The sequence below is a fragment of the Bison bison genome, unplaced genomic scaffold (assembly GCF_000754665.1).
Source record: "Bison bison bison isolate TAMUID 2011002044 unplaced genomic scaffold, Bison_UMD1.0 scf7180017864158, whole genome shotgun sequence".
NCBI lineage: Eukaryota > Metazoa > Chordata > Mammalia > Artiodactyla > Bovidae > Bison > Bison bison.
The window spans coordinates 1,444,715-1,468,817 of record NW_011494730.1 but is presented as its reverse complement, the minus strand read 5'-3'; the positions used below and the strand labels follow the sequence as shown (position 1 = coordinate 1,468,817).

General features: G+C 41.7%; 1 protein-coding gene and 1 pseudogene across 2 annotated transcripts in view; one reads left to right on the top strand and one right to left on the bottom strand.

Moving 5' to 3' along the window:
* Nucleotides 1–24,103, bottom strand: part of KIAA0319L (KIAA0319-like ortholog) — a 97,511-nt gene that overhangs the window by 52,063 nt on the left and 21,345 nt on the right. For both annotated transcript variants that reach the window (XM_010841184.1, XM_010841185.1), the window contains exon 3: nt 8,221–8,732. In XM_010841184.1, the coding sequence (XP_010839486.1) occupies nt 8,221–8,732 (512 nt within the window). The remainder of the gene's footprint in view (nt 1–8,220; nt 8,733–24,103) is intronic.
* LOC104989502 lies at nt 10,216–13,422 on the top strand (annotated as a pseudogene).

Below are 24,103 nucleotides of genomic sequence, written 5' to 3'. Positions count from 1 at the left end.
GCCATTTCCTTCTCCAATGCATGAAAGTGAAAAGTGAAAGTGAAGTCACTCAGTCGTGTCCGACTCTTAGTGACCCCATGGACTGCAGCCCACCAGGCTCCTCTGTCCATGGGATTTTCCAGGCAAGAGTACTGGAGTGGGGTGCCATTGCCTTCTCCAAAACCTACTCTTGGATAAAATATATACATATTTTCAAAAGAATGAAAAAATGCTATTAACAACCCCAGGCCTTTGCAATTCTGTACGCATTTCAGGCAAAGACAAGAGCAATTTACCATACAATTTCTTCCTCCTTTGGATGCAGACTTGCTTGTGAAAACAGTACAAACTAAAAACTAATGCTGCTGGTCAGTCTTCCCTAATTAGAAGATCTGCAGTGCATGCATTTCTCTTACTCTTCCTAGTATGTTAAACAGAAGTGTGAATTCCAAGTCCTCTTCTGAAAGAAAGGCCTAGCAGTTAACTATTCTGAATGCAGAAGGTGATCGGACCACCCCACCAGTAGTCAATATTACACCAGCGCTATCCATGGCCTTCGGGATGAGAATGAAACTCCTAAGCATGGTATAAGGTCAAACCTCACTTGTCTGGATCTGAAGACCTCACTTTCCCCATTTTTTAGCAATGCTTACCGTTTCCAACATGTAATGCCAAACTATGTAACGTCTCTGTGTGACACTGCACAAAGCCCACTTCCACTTCCAGGGTTTCAAAAGTTCAAGCTCAATATTCTTCCCTCCAGGTCCACCCACTCTCCATGCTAGACCACAAAGCTTGAGATCCTGTCCGTGCTTGCATGCATGCTAAGTCGCTTCAGTTGTGTCCGACTCTTTGCCACCCTATAGACCACAGCTCGCCAGGCTCCTCTGTCCGTGGCATTCTCCAGGCAAGAATACTGAAGTGGGTTGCCGTGCCCTCCTCCAAGGGATCTTCCCAACCCAGGGACTGAACCTGCATCTCTTATGTCTACCTGCATTGGCAGGTGGCTAGCAGCAGTTTATTGCCACTGTCTATGACTGGTGAACAATAAGAAAAAGAACTCCCAGCCAACACAACTTCAGGATCCTCCCCCCACCATATACCTGAATCCTGTAAGGCCTAAGTTTGAGCTTTCACCATCTTCCAGTAGACTGTCAGGCCTGAATCTACCATAGGTCTAATTTTGCTTGTCTAATTTTATGGATCATAGTTATCCTGTAGCGTGCTAACTGTGTTCTTCTCTGCCAGTGCTGTGTTCCGTGACTTCACGCTGTAGTTTCAAACTGGTCATGGTGGTAGTATTTACACCACATAAATTAGTAAAGTCTAAAACTCAGGACTTGACTTTGTTTTATAGGGGAAGACCCAGTTGTTAAACACTAACCACACCACAACTGTTACCACTACAACGATCTATACTTCCTCACCTTTAAAAACCAACCTCTTTTTCTCTTCCAAAAATTCCACTGAATTGTCTGGAACTTCTATTCCATGATCAGAAAGTCACCAGTATACTCAGTACCTTCATATTTTGTTCCCTAACCTCTCGCTACATTTAAATTTTCAGGATCTGGTACAAAATGAAAATGTGGCTTACTTGTTCAAAAATTAAGAATTTCAAGATAATGAGAGCAGAACACTAAATCAAGAACAAGGCCTTTCTCAGTGTGAGGACCGCAGAGGCCGCATGCTCATAAAGTGATCCCCGACCTCCTTTTTAAAAAAATATTTATTTTTAATATATATTTTTGTTTTTCTCTAGTTGCAGCGAGTGGGGGTTATTCTTCCTTGCAGGGCACAGGCTTCTCATTGCAGTGGTTTCTCTTCTTGTGGAGCACTGGCTCAGCAGTGTGGCACACAGGCTTAGAGGCTCCGCAGCAAGTGGGATCTTCCCAGACCAGGGATCGAACTGGTGTCCCCTGAATTGCAAGACAGATTCCTATCCACTGGACCCCCAGGGGAGCCCCCTCTGACCTATTCTTAAGGGTAAGTCTGCACGCCTCTAAGGATGCAGTTTCCCATGTATCTCTGCAATGCAGTGGCTACTTATTCTCCCATACTTCAAGATTAAAAGTGAGATGCGATTTTATTTGCTCCCCTTCTCAACACCTTTTGCAAATTATTACTCTTTCATCTTCTCTGTAAAAGCCTCTTCTCCTCTGCTATCTTGCTGCACTACACTTCAACTCTCATCATAGCTGTCATCTCTCAACTTACTCATTACTCCTACCTTACTGACGGCTTTGACATCCGGCTCTTGGAATTTCTCTTCACTGCAAGTCCTGCCTCAGAGCAAGAATGCAAGGACTACCCTGGAGAGAATGGGACGCCCGTGCTCAGGTTTCGGCGCTACCATACAGCAGCCATGCTGCCTGGGCCATGCTCCTTAACCTTTCTGCTCCTGAGTCTCCTCATTTATAAAATAAAAAACAGTAACAGGAAGTCATAGGATAGGTTGTATAGATAAAATGGTTAATTCGTGTGAAAGGCTCAGAATAGTACCTGACACACAGGAAGTACTCAGTAAACATTAACTGCTGCTGTTATCATCCTCGTCACCATCCTTACTAAAGGTCTCAAGGTCTACATGGATAACGCATTCAACATGTTCTTTGAGCTCCTTATCACCAATAAATTTCTTCTCTGCTCTATCCCAACAACTCTTTTCCATAGCTTCACCCTAGACCTTGTAATCACCGTAACTTCTACACCTCTGAAATCTGAAATTCAAATACCCCCATTCTCAGGACTACCTCCTGTCCTTCCAGCACATGTACTTGTCCCCCGTATCTGTTTCCCATCACCAAAATCTCTGAATGCCGGGCTCCTGTACTGAATCTCTGTCAACCCCTCTCAACTCTGCCTCTCTTCCTTTCTTCTTATATCTCTCTTCTATCCACTCTCTTGACAACGACCTCCATTTCCATGCCTCAATTTCCTTCCATACAAATTGGTCAAGTTCTAATCTTGGATGAATCAAACCATCAACCTTTCTTTGACAGGGTTGCTGAGAGGTCCTGAGGAGAATCATACAACTATAATTGTAAATGCACGTTCTCCATCTTCAAGGCTACCCAGCCATCTTTCTATTTCCTTACTTTGTTTACCATCTCCTATCCCGATCAATGGTCGTTTCAGACCTTTACCACTCTCTCCAGATCTCTCATTCTCCTGCCTACTATCCCCCCATCCCCACTCCACTTACCTCTGCTTCTCCTTTCAATAAATGATTTATTCCACTTCAGGAAAAAACAAGAATGAGATCAGAACTACCACAATTTCCTTCTCTCGAACCAACAGTCCACCTTAGTCACATCTATATCCACTCATTCCTTCCTTCCTATCACAATGAAGGAGATGTCTCTCCTCCTGCTTAAGACTTATTTAGCGTTCTGTGCTCTGTATTCTAACCCCCCTGCCCTATGAGGTTGTGCTGTGCTCAGTCGCTTCAGTCATGTCCAACTCTTTGTGACCCCTTGGACTGCAGCCCACCAGGCTCCTCTGTCCATGAGATTCTCCAGGCAAGAATACTGGAATGGGTTGCCATGCCCTCCTCCAGGGGATCTTCCTGACCCAGGGATGGAACCCACGTCTCTTAGATCTCCTGCACTGGCAGGTGGGTTCTTTACCACTGGCACCACCTGGGAAGCCCTACAGGCAGTGGTTCTCAAAGTGTGGTTCCCAGCCTAGTAGCACTGGCACAGGAGGAACTTGTGCTTTGTCACTCAGTGGTGTCCAATTCTTTGCAACCCCATGGACTGTAGTCCCCCAGACTCCTCTGTCCATGGGGACTCTCCAGGCAAGAATACTGGAGTGGGTTGCCATGCCCTCCTAAAGGGATCTTCCCAAACTAGGGATTGAACCAAGGTCTCCCATATTGCAGGCAGATTCTTTACTATCTGAGCCACCAGGGAAGCTGTAAAAATGCAAATTCTCAGGCCCCACTTTAAACAAAGTGAATCAGAAGCTTTGGAGCTAGGACCCAGCAATCTGTTTTCAACAAGGCCTCCAAGTGATTCTGTTGAAGTTTGAGATCCTCAGCCCTGAGGGAGAATTGTCTTTGTTCTCTTTCCCGTATCTTCAACTTCCTTTAGGACAATGGTTCCCTTGCCCAAAGATCCTCCTTCTTGACTGCTCCATGGACCTTCTTGCACTTCTCCATTCTATTCATCACACAGTAACATATCTGACCATTTCCATCCCTGTTAAGATAAAGACTAATATTTTAAGAAGGCCTGAAGGCTGGCTCTTCCAATCCCAAAGAAGGGCAATGCCAAAGAATGATCAAAGTACCATACAACTGCGTTCATTTCACATGCTAGTAAGGTTATGCTCAAAATCCTTCAAGTGAGACTTCAGAAGTATGTGAACCAAGAACTTCCAGCTGTACAAACTGGATTTAGAAAGGGCAGAGGAACCAGAGTTCAAATTGCCAGCATTCACTGGATCATAGAGAAAGCAAGGAAATTCTAGGAAAACATCACTTCTGCTTCACTGACTACGCTAAAGACTTTGACTGTGTGGATCACAACAAACTGTGGAAAATTCTTCAAGAGATGGGAATACCAGACCACCTTACCTGTCTCCTGAAAAATGAGTATGCAGGTCAAGAAGCAACTGTTAGAACTGGCCATAGAACAAAGGACTGGTACAAAATTGGTAAAGGAACACGTCAGGCTGTATATTGTCACTCTGCTTATTTAACTTATATGCAGAGTACATCAAGCGAAATGCTGGGCTAAATCACAAGCTAGAATCAAGACTGCTGGGAGAAATACCAACAACCTCAGATACCCAGATGATGCTACGCTAATGGCAGGAAGTGAAGAAGAACTAAAGAGCCTCTTGATGAGGGTGAAAGAGGAGAGTGAAAAAGCTGGCTTAAAACTCAACATTCAAAAAACTCAGATCATGGCATCCAGTCCCATCACTTCATGTCAAAAAGAAGGGGAAAAGTGGAAACAGTGACAGATTTTATTTTCTTGCTTCCCTTGTGGTTCAGTTGGTAAAGAATGAACCAACTGGGTTCGATCTCTGGGTTGGGAAGATCCTCTGGAGAAGGGAAAGGCTACCCACTCCACTATTCTGGCCCAGAGAAGTCCACGGACTGTATAGTTCACGGGGTCACAAAGAGTCAGACACAACTGAGCAACTTTCACTTTCACTTTATTTTCCTGGGCTCCAAAAATCACTGCTGACAATGACTGCAGCCATGAAATTGAAAGACGTTTATTCCTTGGAAGGGAAGCTATGACAAACCTAGACAGCATATTAAAAAGCAGAGACATCGCTTTGCCAACAAAGTTTCATACAGTCAAAGCTAAGGTTTTCACAGTAGTCATGTACAGATGTGAGAGCTGGACCATAAAGAAGGCTGAGCACCAAAGAATTGATGCTTCTGAATTGTGGTGGTAGAGAAGACTCTTGAGAGTCTCTTGGACAGCAAGGAGATCAAACCAGTCAATCCTAAAAGAAATCAACCCTGAATATTCATTGGAAGGACTGATTGTGAAGCTCCAATACTTAGACTACCTGATGCGAAGAGCCAACTCATTGAAAAAGCTTTGGTGCTCGGTAAGACTGAAGGCAGAAGGGGCAGCAGAGGATGAGATGGTTGGATGGCATCACTGACTCAACGGACGTGAATTTGAGCAAACTCTGGGAGACAGTCCAGGACAGGGAAGCCTGGTGTGCTGCAGTCCATGGGGTCGCAAGAGCTGGCCATGACTTAGCAACTGAACAACAACAAGGCTCTGAACACCTCTGAAGCCTCTTCTTTCTCTAAAGGTCTCTTGTTCTGTTTGCCAAACAAGACCAGTCTCTCTCAACTTTTTGATCTTGCCATGTTCTAAGGCATCTAACACACTTTGAAATTGCTATTCTTTCTGCCTGAATTACTCTTCCTGTTTTTTTTTTCCCCCTAACTCCTACTTCTACTTCAATCTCAGCTTCAACTTACCTTACTTAGGGTGGCCTAACTTTAGCCCTTAATCTTAATTAGGTCCCTGTTAGATGTTCTTATAGTCCTCTACTTATCTTCTTATAATGTACATTGAGGTTTTAAGTATTTAATAATCATAAATGTCATGCCTATTTTCCTTGCCAGAGTATAAGCTCTATTAGGGCAGAAATCAGGATCTTATTTGATATAATATTTGCACTGCCTTGCTTTTAGTACACCACCTTACAGACAGTAAATGTGCAGTAAGTATGTGCTGACTAAACCTCTGCACACACTGGACCTCTCTCCAGAATTTTTTTTTTTAACCTTTAAACCCCAGATGTAATTCCACACATACATTAAGAAATAAGTTAAACATCTCTGTAAACTCTTCCCTGCACATACACATCACTTGCCTGCTCAAGAGGATCACTTCTTCTTTTGTGTTCCTATTGTGTAGTATTGGGTTAGCCAAAAATTCATTCAGGTTTTTCCATAAGATGTTATAGAAAAACCCAAACAAACTTTTTGGTCAACTCAATACATAAATCTACTATGTAATAATTATACACTACTGGGGGACTTCCCGAGTGGTCCAGTGGTTAGGAATCCACCGCCAATGCCAGGGACACAGGTTTGATCCCTGGTCTGGGACAATCCCACCTGCCGCAGGGCAAGGAGGCCTGTGGGCCACAGCTACTGAGCCAACATGCCCTAGAACCCACGCTTCTGCAACAAGAGAAGCCATTGCAATGAGAAGCCTGCACACCACAAAAACAGAGTAGCCCCTACTCACTGCAGCTAGAAAAAGTCCACGCACAGCAATGAAGACCCAGCACAGTCAAAAAAAAAATTTTTTTAATAAAATTTTAAAAGTTGGTTCTTTAAAAAAAAAAAAAATTATACACTATTGTAAACACCATCTTCATGCCTGAGTTTCCACTAGACTATAAACTCCTGAGAGCACAGATCATGTCTTGTTTACCTCTAGTGCTTAGGAAAATACCTGACATTGATAATAAGTGAAAGTCGCTCAGTCGTGTCTGACTCTCTGTGATACCATGGACTATACAGTCTGTGGCATTCTCCAGGCCAGAATACTGGAGTAGGTAGCCTTTCCCTTCTCCAGGGGATCTTCCCAAATCAGGGATCAAACCCAGGTCTCCCTCATTGCAGGCAGATTCTTTACCAGCTGAACCACCTGAGAAGCCCAAGAATACTGGAGTGGGTAGCCTATCCCTTCTCCAGCAGATCTTCCAGACCCAGGAATCGAACCGGGGTCTCCTGCATTGCAGGCAAATTCTTTACCACCTGAGCTATGAGGGAAGCCTGACAATGATAATAAAAGTCCATAAATGTTTATGAGCAAATTGAACCTAATACTGTAGGCTCTAAAACCTCACTGAAAGGCCCTGCTATTCATTAGCTGCATGATCAAATTGTTTAACCTATTTGGACCTCAGTTTCCTCACTAGGAAAACGGGGTTAATAACACATACTTGGAAATATTGCTATGAAAATTAAACAAAATGACATAACACAATGATTAGCACACACAGTGTCTGGCATGTAGTAGCCTCCCCACTCTGGCTTTAACTTGATAGAGACAACCAGGACAAAACATAGACAAAAATAAGTCACAGCAACTGAGGGAGAATGAGCACAGGCTGAGTCATTCCTCTTAATCATTTGCCCAGGAAGACCAACAATGAAGAAACATAATAAACAGAATAAACTCTACTGGTAGTATCTCCCTTGGCATACAAAGCTTGGTAAGAACTCACCCGAAGCCTCTTGGCTAATAGCCACATCCGGCTCCCCAGACCAGCAGGTCCAGGTCTTATGCAGCACCGGGTTGGTTACTTTAGAATGGAACAGAAACTACCTCATAAGGAAAGTGTTTACCAGCAGGAGATGGGGGAGGAGGAGGAGAACTTGACTGCAACTGCATCAATCAAGCGTTTTGCAATCTGGCAGAAAACACTGCAGAATCTCTAGTGGAGACTAACACCCACACAAACGCACTTACCTGTAGCCAACAACCAGCTTAGACAAGATAATGAACAGCTTTCTGCTTTAACCAAAACAATGGTCAGACCTGCATGGAGTGCACATCTCTAAGACCAAATTACCCTTGAACATGTGAGCAGCCCCTACTAAGATGACACTAAGCAGCTGTGTACATACACTCCTCAGCCTATGAGCGCTGCCCACAAGCACAGCTTCAAAGCTCATGTGTGCCAAATGCAAAAGCAGATTAAACTAGTTCTCTAGTCACTCCTTATTCATGATATGCTTACCTCTGCAGAGCCAGTGCTGTTTAGATCACCTAGTTCATTCGTTTTAGAAGACTGTGTCACTGCAGCTACTTCTTCACTGGGATTCTCTCTCTTCCGAAGCTTCCTGATTAAGCTCCACTGGTCACTCGATAAAGTGGGTCTGAGTGGAATTTGGGGTGGGCTCTCCCTCCTCCAAGATGCCCTGCTCCAATCTAACCCCAAAATATGTGGTACATCATCTTCAGGCAGAAAGTCCAAATCATCTTCAATTTGGAATTTTTTGAAAAACACCAGCATTGAGCTGGAAGAGTCTGTCCTAAAAGCCTGGCAGCTCTGGGGCCTGCTGCAGTCTGCCTGGAGGCACATCCCCTCTAACCACCAAAAGGCATGACAGGCAGAGTCCTGGCAGCAGGCAGCCCAGCACGACTGGAGAGAGGGGGTTCCTTCTAGAAGCCGGAGGTGATTTTCTCCCCTGGATCTCAGGCCAACACCAAACTGTGTCTTTACCCGCTGGCACCTGCTCTCCTTGGCATCTAAAAACAAAAATGGAAACATTTTAAAATGAAATAAAAACAGAGACTCCAGCTCTGTAAAGAGTCCTGAATACCAACACTGGAGGCTATTTTGAAGACTGGTTTTTAAGAGGGTGGGAAAGCTGTCTGATAAGTGGAAAAGAAGACACAAAAGAGAAAGGTTTTTTGGCTCAGGATATTTTCGCTGGTATAAGTACTGCTCCACGCTCACCGCTGGCTCCCCTCCTCAGTAAGTCCTTGCATGTAGACCTTTTACACAGAACTCCAGTTCATGAGACAAAAAAACAACAGAGCTCTTCTGGTGACAGTGTGCTGAAGGACGGGGGCAGGGTCCCACTCACCCCCAAGGCCTTTCTCTGGGACAGTATGAAGATTATGGGTCCAGAAGAGAAGGAAGTGGAAGAAGATGGAGTACTCTGCCTCCACTGAACTGGCAGCAACACAGACTGAGTCCTCTTGACCTCTTGCAGGCTGCAGGTTCATCTGTTTTCTAATCAGCAGGTGGTCACAGTCAGGTGGCTTTGCACCTCACAGCATTAATCAGAGCAGTAGTAAAGTTTACCAAAAATTTTATTCTGCTAGATGAACTTCCTAATGAGAAGCTATGTCGTAATAAGAAATAAAGGAATAAAAGTACTACAGTGACCTACTATGGTTAACCTAGATAACATGGTCCAAAATTCTGGCTAATGTTGCTAATGGATAAACTTTTGAGCCACTGAATTTTTTCAGGCATGGTACCAGTTTTCCTGAAATATTACCTCATTTCTGTTTTCTTAGATAAAGTTAAAGCATGTTCTAAATTAAAGTTTTTACACAGAGTTCATTTTAAGGTCTTATATAGGTGTCTATAACCAACTATGGTCAGGGTAATGTGTGTGTTAGTCACTCAGTCGTGTTCAACTCTTTGCAATCCCATCGACTATAGCCCACCAAGCTTCTTTGTCCATGGAATTTTCCAGGCAAGAATACTAGAGTGGGTAGCCATGCACTTCTCCAGGGGACTTCCCAACACAGGGATCGAACCTCGGTCTCCTGTACTGGAGTACTCCTCGAGTACTCCTGCAGTACTCAAATCTGGTAAAGGCAGGTTCTTTACCACCTGAGCCACCTCTAAGAAGTCAGGATTATACAGGGCCAGAACCAGGTGAGGCAAGGGAGATGCCTTGGGCACAAGTGTTAAGGAAGTGCTTAGTCTTAAGAGTCATGTAAGTGCTGCTGCTGCTGCTACTGCTGCTAAGTCACTTCAGTCGTGTCCGACTCTGTGCAACCCCATAGACAGCAGCCCACTAGGCTCCTCTGTCCCTGGGATTCTCCAGGCAAGAACACTGGAGTGGGTTGCCATTTCCTTCTCCAATGCATGAAAGTGAAAAGTGAAAGTGAAGTCGCTGAGTCATGCCCAACTCTTAGCGACCCCATGGACTGCAGCCTACCAGGCTCCTCCGTTCATGGGATTTTCCAGGCAAGAGTACTGGAGTGGGGTGCCATTGCCTTCTCCATCATGTAAGTGCAGGGTTGGCTTATCCCACCTTGAGACCGAGTGTCTCCTTAAATTTCATACCCTAGGTACCTCTTTCTTCACCCTAGTCCCAGGCTGGGGTTATAACATAAAATGTAGAACTACATATAGAAAATGTGTAGTAGAATCAAACCACTGAAGCGATATACAGTCATGTCTGCAGGCACACATAACTGAAAAAGGGCTATGACAGGCTAAAGCAACAACTGGATAATCCACCAAAGCCAAAGGAAACACTTACTAAATGTGGATACTAGTCAACTGAAAGACAAGAGAAAAACAGGAAGGCTGTAGATTAGATTATGGAGTCAATCACTATGGAAGCCAATCTACCACGGTGCTTTAAAAAAAAAAAAACACAGGCACCAACCTAACATCAGACAAAGCAACTTAGAGGCCAGAAAAAATAGAACTTCCTGAAGAAAAGATGAATAAATAGAAACTATTTTAAAAATGAAGCTACCAAGAGCTATAGAAACGCCCCTCATTTCTTCATCCACCTTCTCACACAATAACCAATGGTATGACTCAGTAACAGCTGAGTGCACAGTTTATTGAAATCAGTAAATTGTTACATCAATAACTACTGTCAGTTACTTTTAGATCAACTTTCCATCATTCCTCTCACAAAAAGTCTCTCTTATTTAATACAGTGAAAAGATCCACAAAAATGAACATAACTTGCACTTTTCTATAAGCCAGTATTTTTTTTAACATACCGTGACCTCCACTTCTGTCCTTGAAGGAGAAACTGCCATTGAATTTGCTTTCCCATTGTTGAGAAACTAGAAAACTAGACAAAAAAATATACATAAAACAATTGGTTTTGGGCACTAAACAACAATGTGGTCCGGGACTGTGACCCCAGAGAGAAAGGAGATAAACAAGGGTGAGCCCTATGGTCACTGTGGCTTTCTGTTTACAGACCAGGCACGCGGCTGACTGTGAGACAGGGGAGAACCTAAGCAGAGCACGGTGGTCTTGCTCAGTTGAGGAAACAAGAGTTCAAGGTGACTGTGGTAGCTAGAAACTACCAGAAAGAAGAAGCTACACGGAGAAAGAGCTCCAGACATCTGGATAGTGGTTCCCCTTGGTGTAATACTAATTTATACCAAGTGTAGGTTGAAACCATGGAAGTTTAGAAAGCATTTTGAACTGAATGAAACTGAAAACACAACATACTAAAATGTGTGGGATACAGTTAAAGCAATGTTTAGAGGGACATTTATAGCTTTACATGCTTATTTTAGAAAAGAAGGAAAGTCTAAAATCAATGATCTAGAAAGACACATATGGAGAATGCATTGTGATGATAGAAGCAGAGACTGAAATGATATAGCTGCATGCCAAGACAAGTCAAGGACTGATAGTGACCACCAAAAGCTAGGAGGAGTTAAAGGAGGATTCTACCCAAAGATTCAGAAGGAACCAACCCAGCCAACACCTTGATTTAGGACTTCTAACCTCCAGAACTATTAGCCTAAGCACAACTTTCTCCCCTTGCTTGGAAGAGTGCTTCAGAAGCCAGATGGCTCCAAGACCAACAAGGGCCTAGATCCAGGGGCCACTGACATTTGGAGATGTGGTTGTGGCCTTTACTTAGATTGAATGAAGATACCCAGATGCTATTCGATGAACATGGACAGGGATATATGATGCTGGAAAACTACAAGAATCTGTTGTTATGGGGCTTCTCTGTTTCAAGTCAAAATTAATAGCCCAACTGGAGCAAGGGGTAAAGCCCTGGATGGAAGTATGAGAAGCTCCACCAGGTCCCTGTGCAGTACAAGAATACTGGTTTGACACAAAGATGTCAGACCTAAAGCAAAATAAATACTTCTGAAGGGTCCACTCTGAAAGGGCAAACAAAAGCATCACAATCAATATAGGTTTGAAGTAGAAGCACAGAAGTTCCACAGAGAAAGAGTACTATTAATGTAGGAAAGTCTTCAAATATAAATTCTCCTTTATTAAACACCAGAGATATTATACTGACAGAAAAATCTCATAAACATAAAGAATGTGTGATAGACATTATGAGCAGTTCATTTCTTTTAATCATCATAAAATTCACATAAGAAAACAACCTTATAGATGTACTAAATGTGGGAAATTCTTAAAGATGTACTCAACATTATTAATCATTAGGGAATTCATTATAGAGAGAAACCCTATAAACGCAATGAATGTGGAAAAGCTTCAGAAAGAACTCTATTCTTTTAAGTCATCAGAGAATTCAGACCAGTCATAAACCCTTACTAATGTAGACTGTGAGAAAGTCTATGCTCAGAAGGACTGAGCATCATGACAGAATACACTGTGGAGAAAGACCTTTTATATGTAATGAAGGTGGTAAAGTTTTCAGGGATAACTTAACTGTATTGGAACATAAGAAAATCCATACTGAAGAGAAACCATACTGGTATAATCAATGTGGAAAAGTCTTTATGAAGAACTCAACTCTTATTAATCATCAAAGAATGCATAAAAGAGAGAAACCCCATCACTGTAGTAAATGTGGAAAATCTTTCAGATATACAACCTTTGCTGGACATCAGAAGACTCACAGTGAAAATAAACCTTATTGATGTAATGACTGTGGAAAATTCCATAGGATGAGCTCAATTCTTATTGGACATCAGAGAAACAATCCCAGAGAAACAAAATTAATGTGGAAAGACTTTTCCCCCAAAGTTCAGCCCTTAAACAACATAAGAATATTTATAACAAAGAAAGAGTCATGAAATGTAGTTAATGTGGTAAATCACATGGAAGTCGTTTATTCCTTCTGAGCATTAAGAGAAGACATTCAATAAATTATACATTTAACAAAAATATTCTGTGTACTTCTATCCTGGAGAATTTCCCACTTGTATTTCAGTGTAGTTTGTACTGGTGAAATATTTGAAGAACCTAAACATCTATCAATATAGAAATAGTTACTGCAGAATACTAAACAGCAAGTGAAAAGAATTAGGTCGAGTTCCATATGTAGCTGAAGAAATATCCCCATGATACCTTGTTAAGTTAAAATAGCAAGTTGCAGAAAACTTATATGTTATGGTCTTATATTCTTCAGAATGAAGCTTTTTTGTTTGTAGATAAATGCATTCAAAAAGATCTGGAAAAGTAAAGGCCAAACTTTAACAGGGAGAAAAATAATGATCTTATGCTTTCATCATAAAAGACAGAAGAAAAAAAAAAAAAGAGTAAATTATATCCAAAATAAGCAGAGAAAGAAAAAGATAAAGAGTAACCAATGAAACAGAAAACAAACAAAAAAAACAATAGATATAAATCAATGAAACACAAATCTAGTTGTCTGAAAGGACAATAAAACTGGTAAAGCTCTAGTGTGACTGATGACAGAAAAAAAAAAAGAGAGAAGTCACAAATTGACAACATCAGGAATGAAAGAAGGGTTATCATTACTGATTCATTAAACGAGTGGCGCCAACTATGGTCCAAGGGCCAACTCTAGCTGCTGCCTATTATTTTAAATAAACCTTCACTGGAACATAGTCACTCACACTCATTTATTTATGTATTATCTATGGCTGCTTTTGTTCTAATGGCAGAGTTAAGCAGCTGCAACAGAGTTATCTCAATATTAGTAAAGCCTAAAATATTTACTATTTGGCCCTTTGAGAAAGTTTGCCAACCCCAGGTGGATGAGAATACACTTTTTTTGAACTACTATTTATTACTGAAAGTGAAGTAAAAGTGAAGTTGCTCAGTCGTGTCCGACTCTTTGTGACCCCGTGGACTATTATAGCCCACCAGGCTCCTCCATCCATGGGATTCTCCAGGCAAGAGTACTGGAGTGGGTTGCTATTTCCTTCTCCAATTTATTACTGAGTAGAGCCTAAATCTGGATGTTAACTAATAGGAGACTGATAAATTTCAAATGACTCTGATTTTTAGAGATACAAATTATTTCTGTCTGGTATAAAAGGTTTAACTAAAAAAGCACACTTACTTCCCATCTAGCTATTATCCTTACCTCCTTATTCCTTCATCTCTTCAACAATCTTTTTTTTTAGTTTTTTTTTTTTTTTTTCTTTTGCCACATTGCACAGCATACGGGATCTTAGTTCCCTGACCAGGGATTGAACCCACACCCACTGTGGTGGAAGCTCAGAGTCTTAACCACTGGACCACGAGGGAAGTCCTCAACAAATATTATTGAGCATCCATTTCATGCTAGGCATTTCTTTGATGGAGCTTACAATTTAGATGGGGGAGACAGTGATTAAATAGACATAATAAAAAATGCAGAACTGCAAACTAATATAAGTGCTATGAAGGAAAGAAAGTCAGTTTTTACAGAATAAAGGTAGCTAACTTTAGAGCTTACTGATCAGAAATATTATCAAATATGTGATATGATATCAAAATAGTCACTGTATGATGTCTGGAATGAAAAACACTGGAAATAACTTACACATCCCTCAACAGAGAACTGGTTAAGTAAACTGAGGAAGATTTATGCAGTTGCTGGGAAAAGGCCACTCTCTATAGTCATAATATGAAATGATATCCAGGAAACATTAAAACATTATGTAGAGAAAGAAAGGTGTAGAGCAGTGTGTTTAGTATGCCACAATCTGTGTGTGGGGGAAAAAAAGTCTATATGTGTGTGTATATTATATATACACACATATATATGCATAGACTATTTTTGGAAGAATATTCAAGAAACTGGCATGGTGGCTTTTAGGAGGGGAAATTAGGTACCTGAGAAACTTCTTTGTTCACTAAATATGGTTATATACCTTTAGAATTTATGCAATGTATATGTATTATATTTGGAAAAATAAAATTTAAAAATCGTAAATAAAATTTTCAATGGCTGCACTCCCTCTGAATGAACCAAAATCCTTAACATAACCTAAAAAGATCTCATATGATCTGAACCCTGCCTATCTTTTAGCCCACCTTGCATCATGCTCTCCCTCTCCTTCATCATGTTCCACAACCAGCCTTCATTCACTCCTCAAATGGACCACACTCCCTCTCCTAACGTGGCTTTGTACATGCTGCCACCTCTCTTCAGAATTTTCTTGCCTCCTTTCTTTAACCAGTTAACTCCTCATATGAGGACGCAGTTCAACCATCATTTCCTCAGAGACACGCCCACGCAAGACAAGTCTCTCTAGTACATCCTTTGGACCCCGTAGCCTCTTTGCCTCAAAGTAATTATAAAACTTATAAAGTTATATTTATTTGTATCTTCATCTGTTCAATGTCTTTCCCCCACAACTTCTCTGTAAGCTCCAGAATAAGAGGACCATGTCTGGCTTCTTCCCACCACCACTCCACCCGCCACCACTGTATCTCCAATTCTAGCATAGGACTCAGAAAATTACTTTGTAGGTGGAAAAACTGTGAAAAATTCTTAAAGAGATGGGAATACCAGACCACCTTACCTGCCTCCTGAGAAACCTGTATGCAGGTCAGGAAGCAACAGTTAGAACCGGACATGGAACAACAGACTGGCTCCAAATTGGGAAAGGAGTGTTTCAAGGCTGTATATTGTCACCCTGTTTATTTAACTTACAGGCAGAGTACATCATGCAAAATACTGGGCTGGATGAATCACAAACTAGAATTAAGATTGCCGGGAGAAACAGCAATAACCTCAGATACGCAGATGACATCACCCTTATGGCAGAAAGCAAAGAGGAATTAAAGAGCCTCTTGATGAAGGTGAAAGAGTGAAAAAGCTGGCTTAAAGCTCAGCATTCAAAAAACTAAGATCATGGCATCTGGTCTCATCATTTTATGGCATACAGATGGGGAAACAATGGAAACAGTGAAAGATTTTATGTTGCTGGGCTCCAAAATCACTGGGGACAGTGACTGCAGCCATGAAATTAAAAGACGCTTGTTCCTTGAAGAAAAGCTATAACAACTTTGCTGCTGCTGCTAAGTTGCTTCAGTCGTATCCGACTCTGCATGATCCCATAGACGGCAGCCCACCAGTCTCCCCCGTCCCTGGGATTCTCCAGGCAAGAACACTGGAGCGGGTTGCCATTTCCTTCTCCAATGCATGAAAGTGAAAAGTGAAAGTGAAGGCGCTCAGTCATGTCCGACTCTTCGCAACCCCATGGACTGCAGCCTACCAGCCTCCTCCGTCCATGGGATTTTCCAGGCAAGAGTACTGGAGTGGGGTTCCATCACCTTCTCCGACGACAACCCTAGATAGCATATTAAAAAGCAGACATTACTTTGCCTCCAAAGGTCCATATAGTCAAAGCTATGGTTTTTCCAGTAGTCTTGTACAGATGTGAGAGCTGGACAATAAAAAAGGCTGAGTGCCAAAGAATTGATGCTTTCAAACTGTGGTGTTGGAGAAGACTCTTAAGACTTCCTTGGACTGCAAGGAGATCAAACCAGTCAATCCTAAAGGAAATCAACCCTGAATATTCACTGGAAGGACTGATGCTGAAGCTGAAAGAAGCTGCAATACTTTGGCCACCTGATGCAAAGAGCCCCTCAATGGAAAAGACCATGAAGCTAGGAAAGATTGAGGGCAGGAGGAGAAGGGAACCAGAGAGGACAAGATGGTTGGAAGGCATCACCAACTCAATGGACATGAGTTTGAGCAAGCTCTGGGAGATGGTGAAGGACAGCGAAGCCTGGCGCAGTGCAGTCCATGGGGTCGCAAAGAGTCGGACACAACTCAGCAACTGAACAGCAACAACAACAGGTGATCAAAAAACCCTTTTTGAATGAATGCACGAACAAATGCATGTATGCATGAAGGAAATACTGAAATAATGAACAAACAAATGAACTGTCAAGTGGCCCAGTTAAGAAACCAGGTAGTCAGGTACTAAGAGGGTCATACTGAATACATCCAGGCCAATGGCAAGACTCTGAAAAGAGATGAGGCCCATATGCCACAGTAAATGAAAGAGGGTGAATGACAGGTGGTTCAGATGAGTAATGATTCGGGGTAAGAAGTGTTATAAATCTCAAAGAGAAGAAGTTTTTACACCAAAGTGGAGGAGTAATGTTCAAGAAGTGACAGTGAGGAGTCAGCTCCACCTCCAAACTCCGAGGTACATGGGATATGGGAGAATAAGCAACCACTGCCTGCAGGGTAGAGGGAGAAATATGTATTTCTCCAAGAGAAAGCCAGATCTCAGAACATGCTCTCTATCTGATGTCCTGACTAACAAGCTAGAGTATAGAGAGGGTTTGGTAACTCAGTGGTTTCTTGTCACAGTTAAAAAGTTAGGAAGGGAGGGGTGGTTAAGCACCAGTGAGTTGAAAAGCATGAATTTATGTGGGAATGTCAAGTCAGATTCACACAAATCATAATAGTTAAGGCACTTAATAGTGAGAAAAAAAGAAGATGGAAAAATACGATAAGAAACTGATGATGCTGACAGGACGGCTGCCTATCCGTCCTTAGGACACAATAGTGCAAGCCTGGAGGCGAGTAACAGAGGGCATCTTACCAATGGAAGGGGGGAGACAGAAACGCATTGAGACTCCAGGGACATGGTCGAGAGGATTTATGGAGGTTACAAGGTCGAAGAGAAGGTAGCAAAAATTCTAATTCCCTGGTTGTCACTCATAGCTCTGGTTAAATTGAGATCTTAAAAGAGGAGGAGATAAAAGCAGGGGGTAAGGGGGATACAAAACTGGTTTGTCCTACAAAGGCCTTCTTTTGCTTCCATGGCTTCCCAAAGAATGTCACAGAAGCTATATAACGCTATCTGGTAGTATAAAAGTGAAATGTTTCATAATCCAAACACTCCCCCTGCTTTGTGAGGTGACTGGAAACCTCAGTTAGAGACCTCATCCACTATCCTGGGCTGGAGAGGACATGTCCAATGAGGGATGAGCAACCTGGTACAGGTTCACAGAGGATGTTCCAGACTCTCCCTACTTCACTTACACCCCTTGATTTCTGTACTCTTAAAAGTATTACTAAAACTTGGTAATGGGTAAGGTCTCTGATTCTTGTGAGTCTTACCTGACAAACTGATCCCCTGTATTAGCTCAAAGGAATAGAACCTGGGAGGGACCAGATGGTCAGAAGCACTTACAACTTCAATGGTGACCAAGAGGAACTGCCAAGAGGTGAGGTCTGAGGGAAGTGAGCTGGCTGCAGTGTTGCTCAAACAATTAATCCCAATAGCTCCCAGAAAGAAGAGGAGGTACTCTGATCTGTTAGTTCATATGTTCATTTAGTGGGAATTTGAGGGTCTTTTTTTTTTATTAAATGTTATTCAACCTTGCTCTATTATGGGCTCAGTAACAAACATGAAGGATGGAGAATAATTCTTTTCCACTCATTCAGTGGATCATAATTCTTCCTCTTAGATGGTTAAAAGATGGTTAATCATCTTACACGGTTAAAAGGCAAGGGTTCTAGTTTCAGCTCTAGATTCATCATTTATTAATTTTCATTAACCTCTGAAAAGTAACTTAACCTCTCCGAGATTTAATTTTCATTGTTACTCTTGAGATAAAGGATTCATCAGGGGAGGAAGCGGGAAAGCACTGGTAGCGTCAATATTGGATTCTAGAAGTAACTTGGATAAAAGGTAAGATGAAAATAAACTCCAAATTTAGATCAGTTCCTCTCCTGCCCACGCCGTCATAGCCTGGCTCTGCTCCCAGGGCCTAAACAAAAGTAATATTAAATCCTCACAGAAAGGGGCTTACAGTTGGTAGAACCTTAGACCGAAAACCCTTTGGGAAAGTCTAGAACTCACTGTTGGTAGGAGTACAAAGAAAGCCTACCCAAGGTGAAAACAGAGCCATGACTTTATTCTTTCTAAGGTTATGACAAAGTAGAGACTGCAGAATTACCCGGAGGGTCCCCAAAAGAGGCAGCTCTGGAACTAACAATGCTTACTTAACATTACCACCTCTCAAAAGACAGAATTCTAATAAATCTGGCAGAAAATCTAGACCAGGTTTCATAACTCCAAGCCAGCAGAGGAGAAAAGTCTACAGAATATAAGAATTATTGCCAGAAGGAAATTCATCAAATACTTTTAGAAAGCTGTGAACAACTCTGGAAATATTTAGAGACAGTGTTGTTGCCTCTGGCATTCTTAAGTCTCAGGTAACGAGCTTGACTTCTCCAGCTAACATGGAAACTGCTGGCTGGCAACCAAAAAGGGAAGTAGAGACAGAACACTGACATCTTAGGAACCATACTGTTAAGGTCATTTGGAAGTTCATACTTTAACCAAATTCACTAAATAGTATCCCAATGGAAGGGCTGAGATGGTAGGAATGGGAGTAAAGAGAATGCCCCACTGGTTTCATTTGAGGGAAAAAAAAAAGAGCATCTGATAAATTCTCCTGGGAACTAAGGGGGCTACCTTTGTGGCTCAGCTGGTAAAGAATTTGCCTGCAATGCAGGAGATGTGGGTTTGATTCCTGGGTTGGGAAGATCCTCTGGAGAAGGGAAAGACTATCCACTCCAGTACTCTAGCCTGGAGAATTCCATGGACTGTATAGTTGTCCACGGGGTTGCAAAGAGATGGAATTAAGGGGTGGGGGGGAATTAAGGGGGAATCAAGTTTCTGTGGAAAACTATACATAATTAGCATATTTTATAGATAAAATTTGCACTTACTTTTAACATCCATTGAAACTAAAATTCTTTTCTTGAAATCGCACAATTTTATAATACGGTCAAGAATCCATGCAATGCTTTCCTTTCGTAACTATACCTACAATGAACTATTACCAAGAAGCAAGGTAAAAGCTTTCAATCTGGGCTTCAGGCAGTGACTGAGCTATGGCTTCACACCATCTGTCCTCCTGAAGCTATCACCAGAAGTACATATTCTCTCAGAAGCAGCAGGTCTCAGCCAATATGGCTGCCATGTGAAAATGAGACAAGCAGGCATATTATCAATCCCCAAAACAACTCACAGGAACTGTTCAAAACAAACCACCTCAGGGGGCAGCCCCCACTTTCCTTTTGACTGTCAGCATGCCTGTCACCTGCACACCCACTAATAAACAAACACAAAAACGGTTCCGTGTCACTCTCCACACCAGCTCTCTCCTGCAGGGGGTTAACTTATTCAGAAAGCACGGCAGAGGAGGTAACTGAATCCTTTGAAGGGCGCAATCAGGTATTGTGAAAAAGCCAGGGTAATAACCATTGCCCTCTCTCTTCCTTTTCAAAAGGGCCGATACTTTTTTCCAATTCATACAAGTTAGATTGAAAGGTAGCAGTAGCTTCACAAAGCAGTCCTTAGAAAAGAAAAATAATTACTATTCATTGCCTTTGCTATGTGCCTAGCTTTGTTAAGAGCACAGTTTGTTAAATGTCATGGTTTAGGTGATTTGCTGGAACTAAACTACTGCTAAAGAAGAATCAATAGGCTTTGTGTCTATATTCTGACTCCTTTCCCTTAACTGGAACGTTTCCATTTTTCCCAAAGACCATTCTAATCAAAAACAAACTCTCCTTGGAGTTAGCTGCCCACCAGTTACCTTTCAGCCACTGTTCACATTAACTCTAGACAGTCTGCTAGAAGGAAAAACAAGCTTCCAAGGACTCAATCACAAAACCCGAGCCTTTCAGCACTTCTCTAGTTAAGAATACTTAGAAGAGTAAATTCTCTTTTATAAGGTTGTCAACAAAGAAGCCTCAAAGGTACCAGATCATGGCAAACTGCTAAGGAGAAAAACAGTACCATAACATCTCCTTAGAAGAGGGAAAATTTACAGGCAAAAGAGAGGAAAGATGTTCTTTTAACCCACCTATTATTGTACTTTACAGGCTAAAGGAATTATGAAAATCTCCCTCATTTAATCTTGGCTTAATAAAATACATCCAGTCTCCAAGGTGAGGCTGGATGTTCACACAGAAACCTCAGAAAATTATGTTAAAAAATCTATAACCAGAAGAAAATCCCATATCAAGATCAATACCCTTGTACCATCTAATCCATAGTCTTACCCCTACCCCACAATTCTTCTTAAGGTTTTGGTCTCTGAAATAAGACTGCTTGAGTTTTAATACCAAACCAGTCAACTTACTAGCTGTGTCAACTTGGGTCAAGTTTCTTGGTTTCATGTGTAAAAAACAAAAATGCTAACATGGCTATAATAGATATAAAAGCAGATAAGCTATGTAAAATACTTAACTCAATGCCTGGCATGTAATTAAAGCTCAGTAATGATCAGTTGCCATTACTTTTTTTGTTATTACACTTCATTTCATCTCAGGCACCAGTTCTTCCAGAAAATCTTCCTAGAAATCTTCACCGAAGATTTCTGTCTTCTGCATAGCCTACATACTACCATTGCATTTCTCTCACTGGATCATATTCGTTTGTCCGCCTCAACATTCTGCCGTCTTGAAGAGCTAGGATTTTCGCCTTTACCTCTGTATTTCTTATCCAGTCTCTCAGTCATGTCTGACTCTGCGATCCCATGGACAGCAGCACACCAGGTTCCCCTATCCTTCACCACTTCCTGGAGTCCACTCTAACTGATGTCCATTGAGTCAATGATGCCATCCCACCATCTCATCCTCTGTCGTCCCCTTCTCCTCCTGCCCTCGATCTTTTCTAGCATCACGGTCTTGTCCAATGAGCTGGCTCTTCCCATCAGGTGGCCAAAGTATTGAAGTTTCAGCTTCAGCATCAGTCCTTCCAATGAACATTCAGGGCTGATTTCCTTTAGGATTGACTGGTATGATCTCCTTGCAGTCCAAGGGACTCTCAAGAGACTTCCCCAGAACCACAGTTCAAAGGCATCAATTCTTTGGCACTCAGCCTTTTTTATTGTCCAGCTCTCACACTGTACATGACTACTGGAAAAACCATAGCTTTGACTATATGGACCTTTGGAGGCAAATAATGTCTGCTTTTTAATATGCTGTCTAGGTTTGTCATAGCTTTTCTTCCAAGGAACAAGCGTCTTTTAATTTCATGGCTGCAGTCACTGTCCCCAGTGATTTTGGGGCCCAGGAAAATAAAGTCTGTCACTGTTTCCATTGTTTCCCCATCTATTTGCCATGAAGTGATGGGACTGAATGCCATGATCTTAGTTTCTTAAGCCAGCTTTTTCGCTCTCATTTTTCACCTTCATAAAGAGATTCTTTAATTCCTCTTTGCTTTCTTCCATAAGGGTGATGTCATCTGCATATCTGAAGTTATTGATATTCCTCCTGCAATCCTGATTCCAGCTTGTGCTTCATCCAGTCGGGCATTTCACATGACGTACCCTGCATTTAAGTTAAACAAGCAGGGTGACAATACATGTACTCCTTTCCCAATTTTGAACCAAGCTCTTGCTCCATGTCCAGTTCTAATTGTTGCTTCTTGACCTGCATACAGGTTTCTCAGGAGGCCGGTAAGGTGGTCTGGTAATTCCCATCTCTTGAAGAATTTTCCACAGTGTGTTGTGATCCACAGTCAAAGGCTTTACTGTAATCAATGAAGCAGAAATAGATGTTCCTCTGTAATTCTCTAGCTTTATCTATGATCCAAAGGATGTTGGCATTTTGATCTCTGGTTATTCCGCCTTTTCTAAATCCAGCTTGTACATCTGGAAGCTCTCTGTTCACATACTGTTGAAGCCTAGTTTGAAGGATTTTGAGCACTACTTTACTAGCGTGTGAGATGAGTGCAATTGTGCGGTAGTTTGAGCATTCTTTATTTACCATTGCCTTTCTTTGGGATTGCAATGAAAACTGACCTTTCCAGTCCTGTGATCACTGCTGAGTTTTTCAAATTTGCTGGCATGTTGAGTGCAGAACTTTAACGGCATCTTTTAGGATTTGAAACAGCTCAGCTGGAATTCCATCACCTCCACTAGCTTGTTCGTGATGCTTCCCGAGGCCCATTTGACTTCATACTCCATGATGCCTGGCTCTAGGTGAGTGATCACACCATCATGGTTATCTGGGTCATCAATATCTTTTTTGTATAGTTCTTCTGTGTATTCTTACCGCCTCTTCTTAATATCTTCTGCTTCTGTTAGGTCCATACCGTTTCTGTCCTTTATTGTACCCATCTTTGCATAAAATGTTCCCTTTGTATCTCTAATTTTCCTGAAGAGATCTCTAGCCTTTCCCATTCTATTGTTTTCCTACATTTCTTTGTATTGTTCACTTAAAAAGGCTTTCTTCTCTCTCCTTGCTATTCTCTGGAACTCTGCATTCAGATGCATAGATCTTTCCTTTTCTCCTTTAACTTCTCTTTTTTCTGAGCTATTTTTAAGGCCTACTCAGACAACCATTTGCCTTTTTGCATTTCTTTTTCTTGGGGACGGTTTTGATCACCACCTCCTGTACGTTAGGAACCTCTGTCCACAGTTCTTCAGGCATTCTATCAGATCTAATCCCTTGAATCTATTTGTCACTTCCACTGTATAATTGTAAGGGATTTAATTTAGATCATACCTGAATGGCCTAGTGGTTTTCCCAATATTCTTCAATTTAAGTCTGAATTTTGCAGTAAGGAGTTCATGATCTGAGCCACAGTCAGCTCCTGGTCTTGTTCTGCTGACTGTATAGAGCCTCTCTATCTTTGGCTACAAAGAATACAATCTGATTTCAGTATTGACCATCTGGTGATGTCTAGGTGTACAGTCATCTCTTGTGTTGTTGTAAGAGGGTGTTTGCTATGACCAGCGTATTCTCTTGCAGAACATTCTCTGTATCTGTAGCGCGTTTTCTGTATTTGTTGACAGAGCAAAATGCTTGGCATATAGTAGGCATTCAAAGAATTATCTTTAAATGTATTTAAAAATTGGGTAAACTTTTAAAATTATGTTATTTTCTTAACTAACAATATCTGTCAAAAGATGTCAGTTCTAATATGGAATTACTTAAGTTTTAGTCAGACTCTTA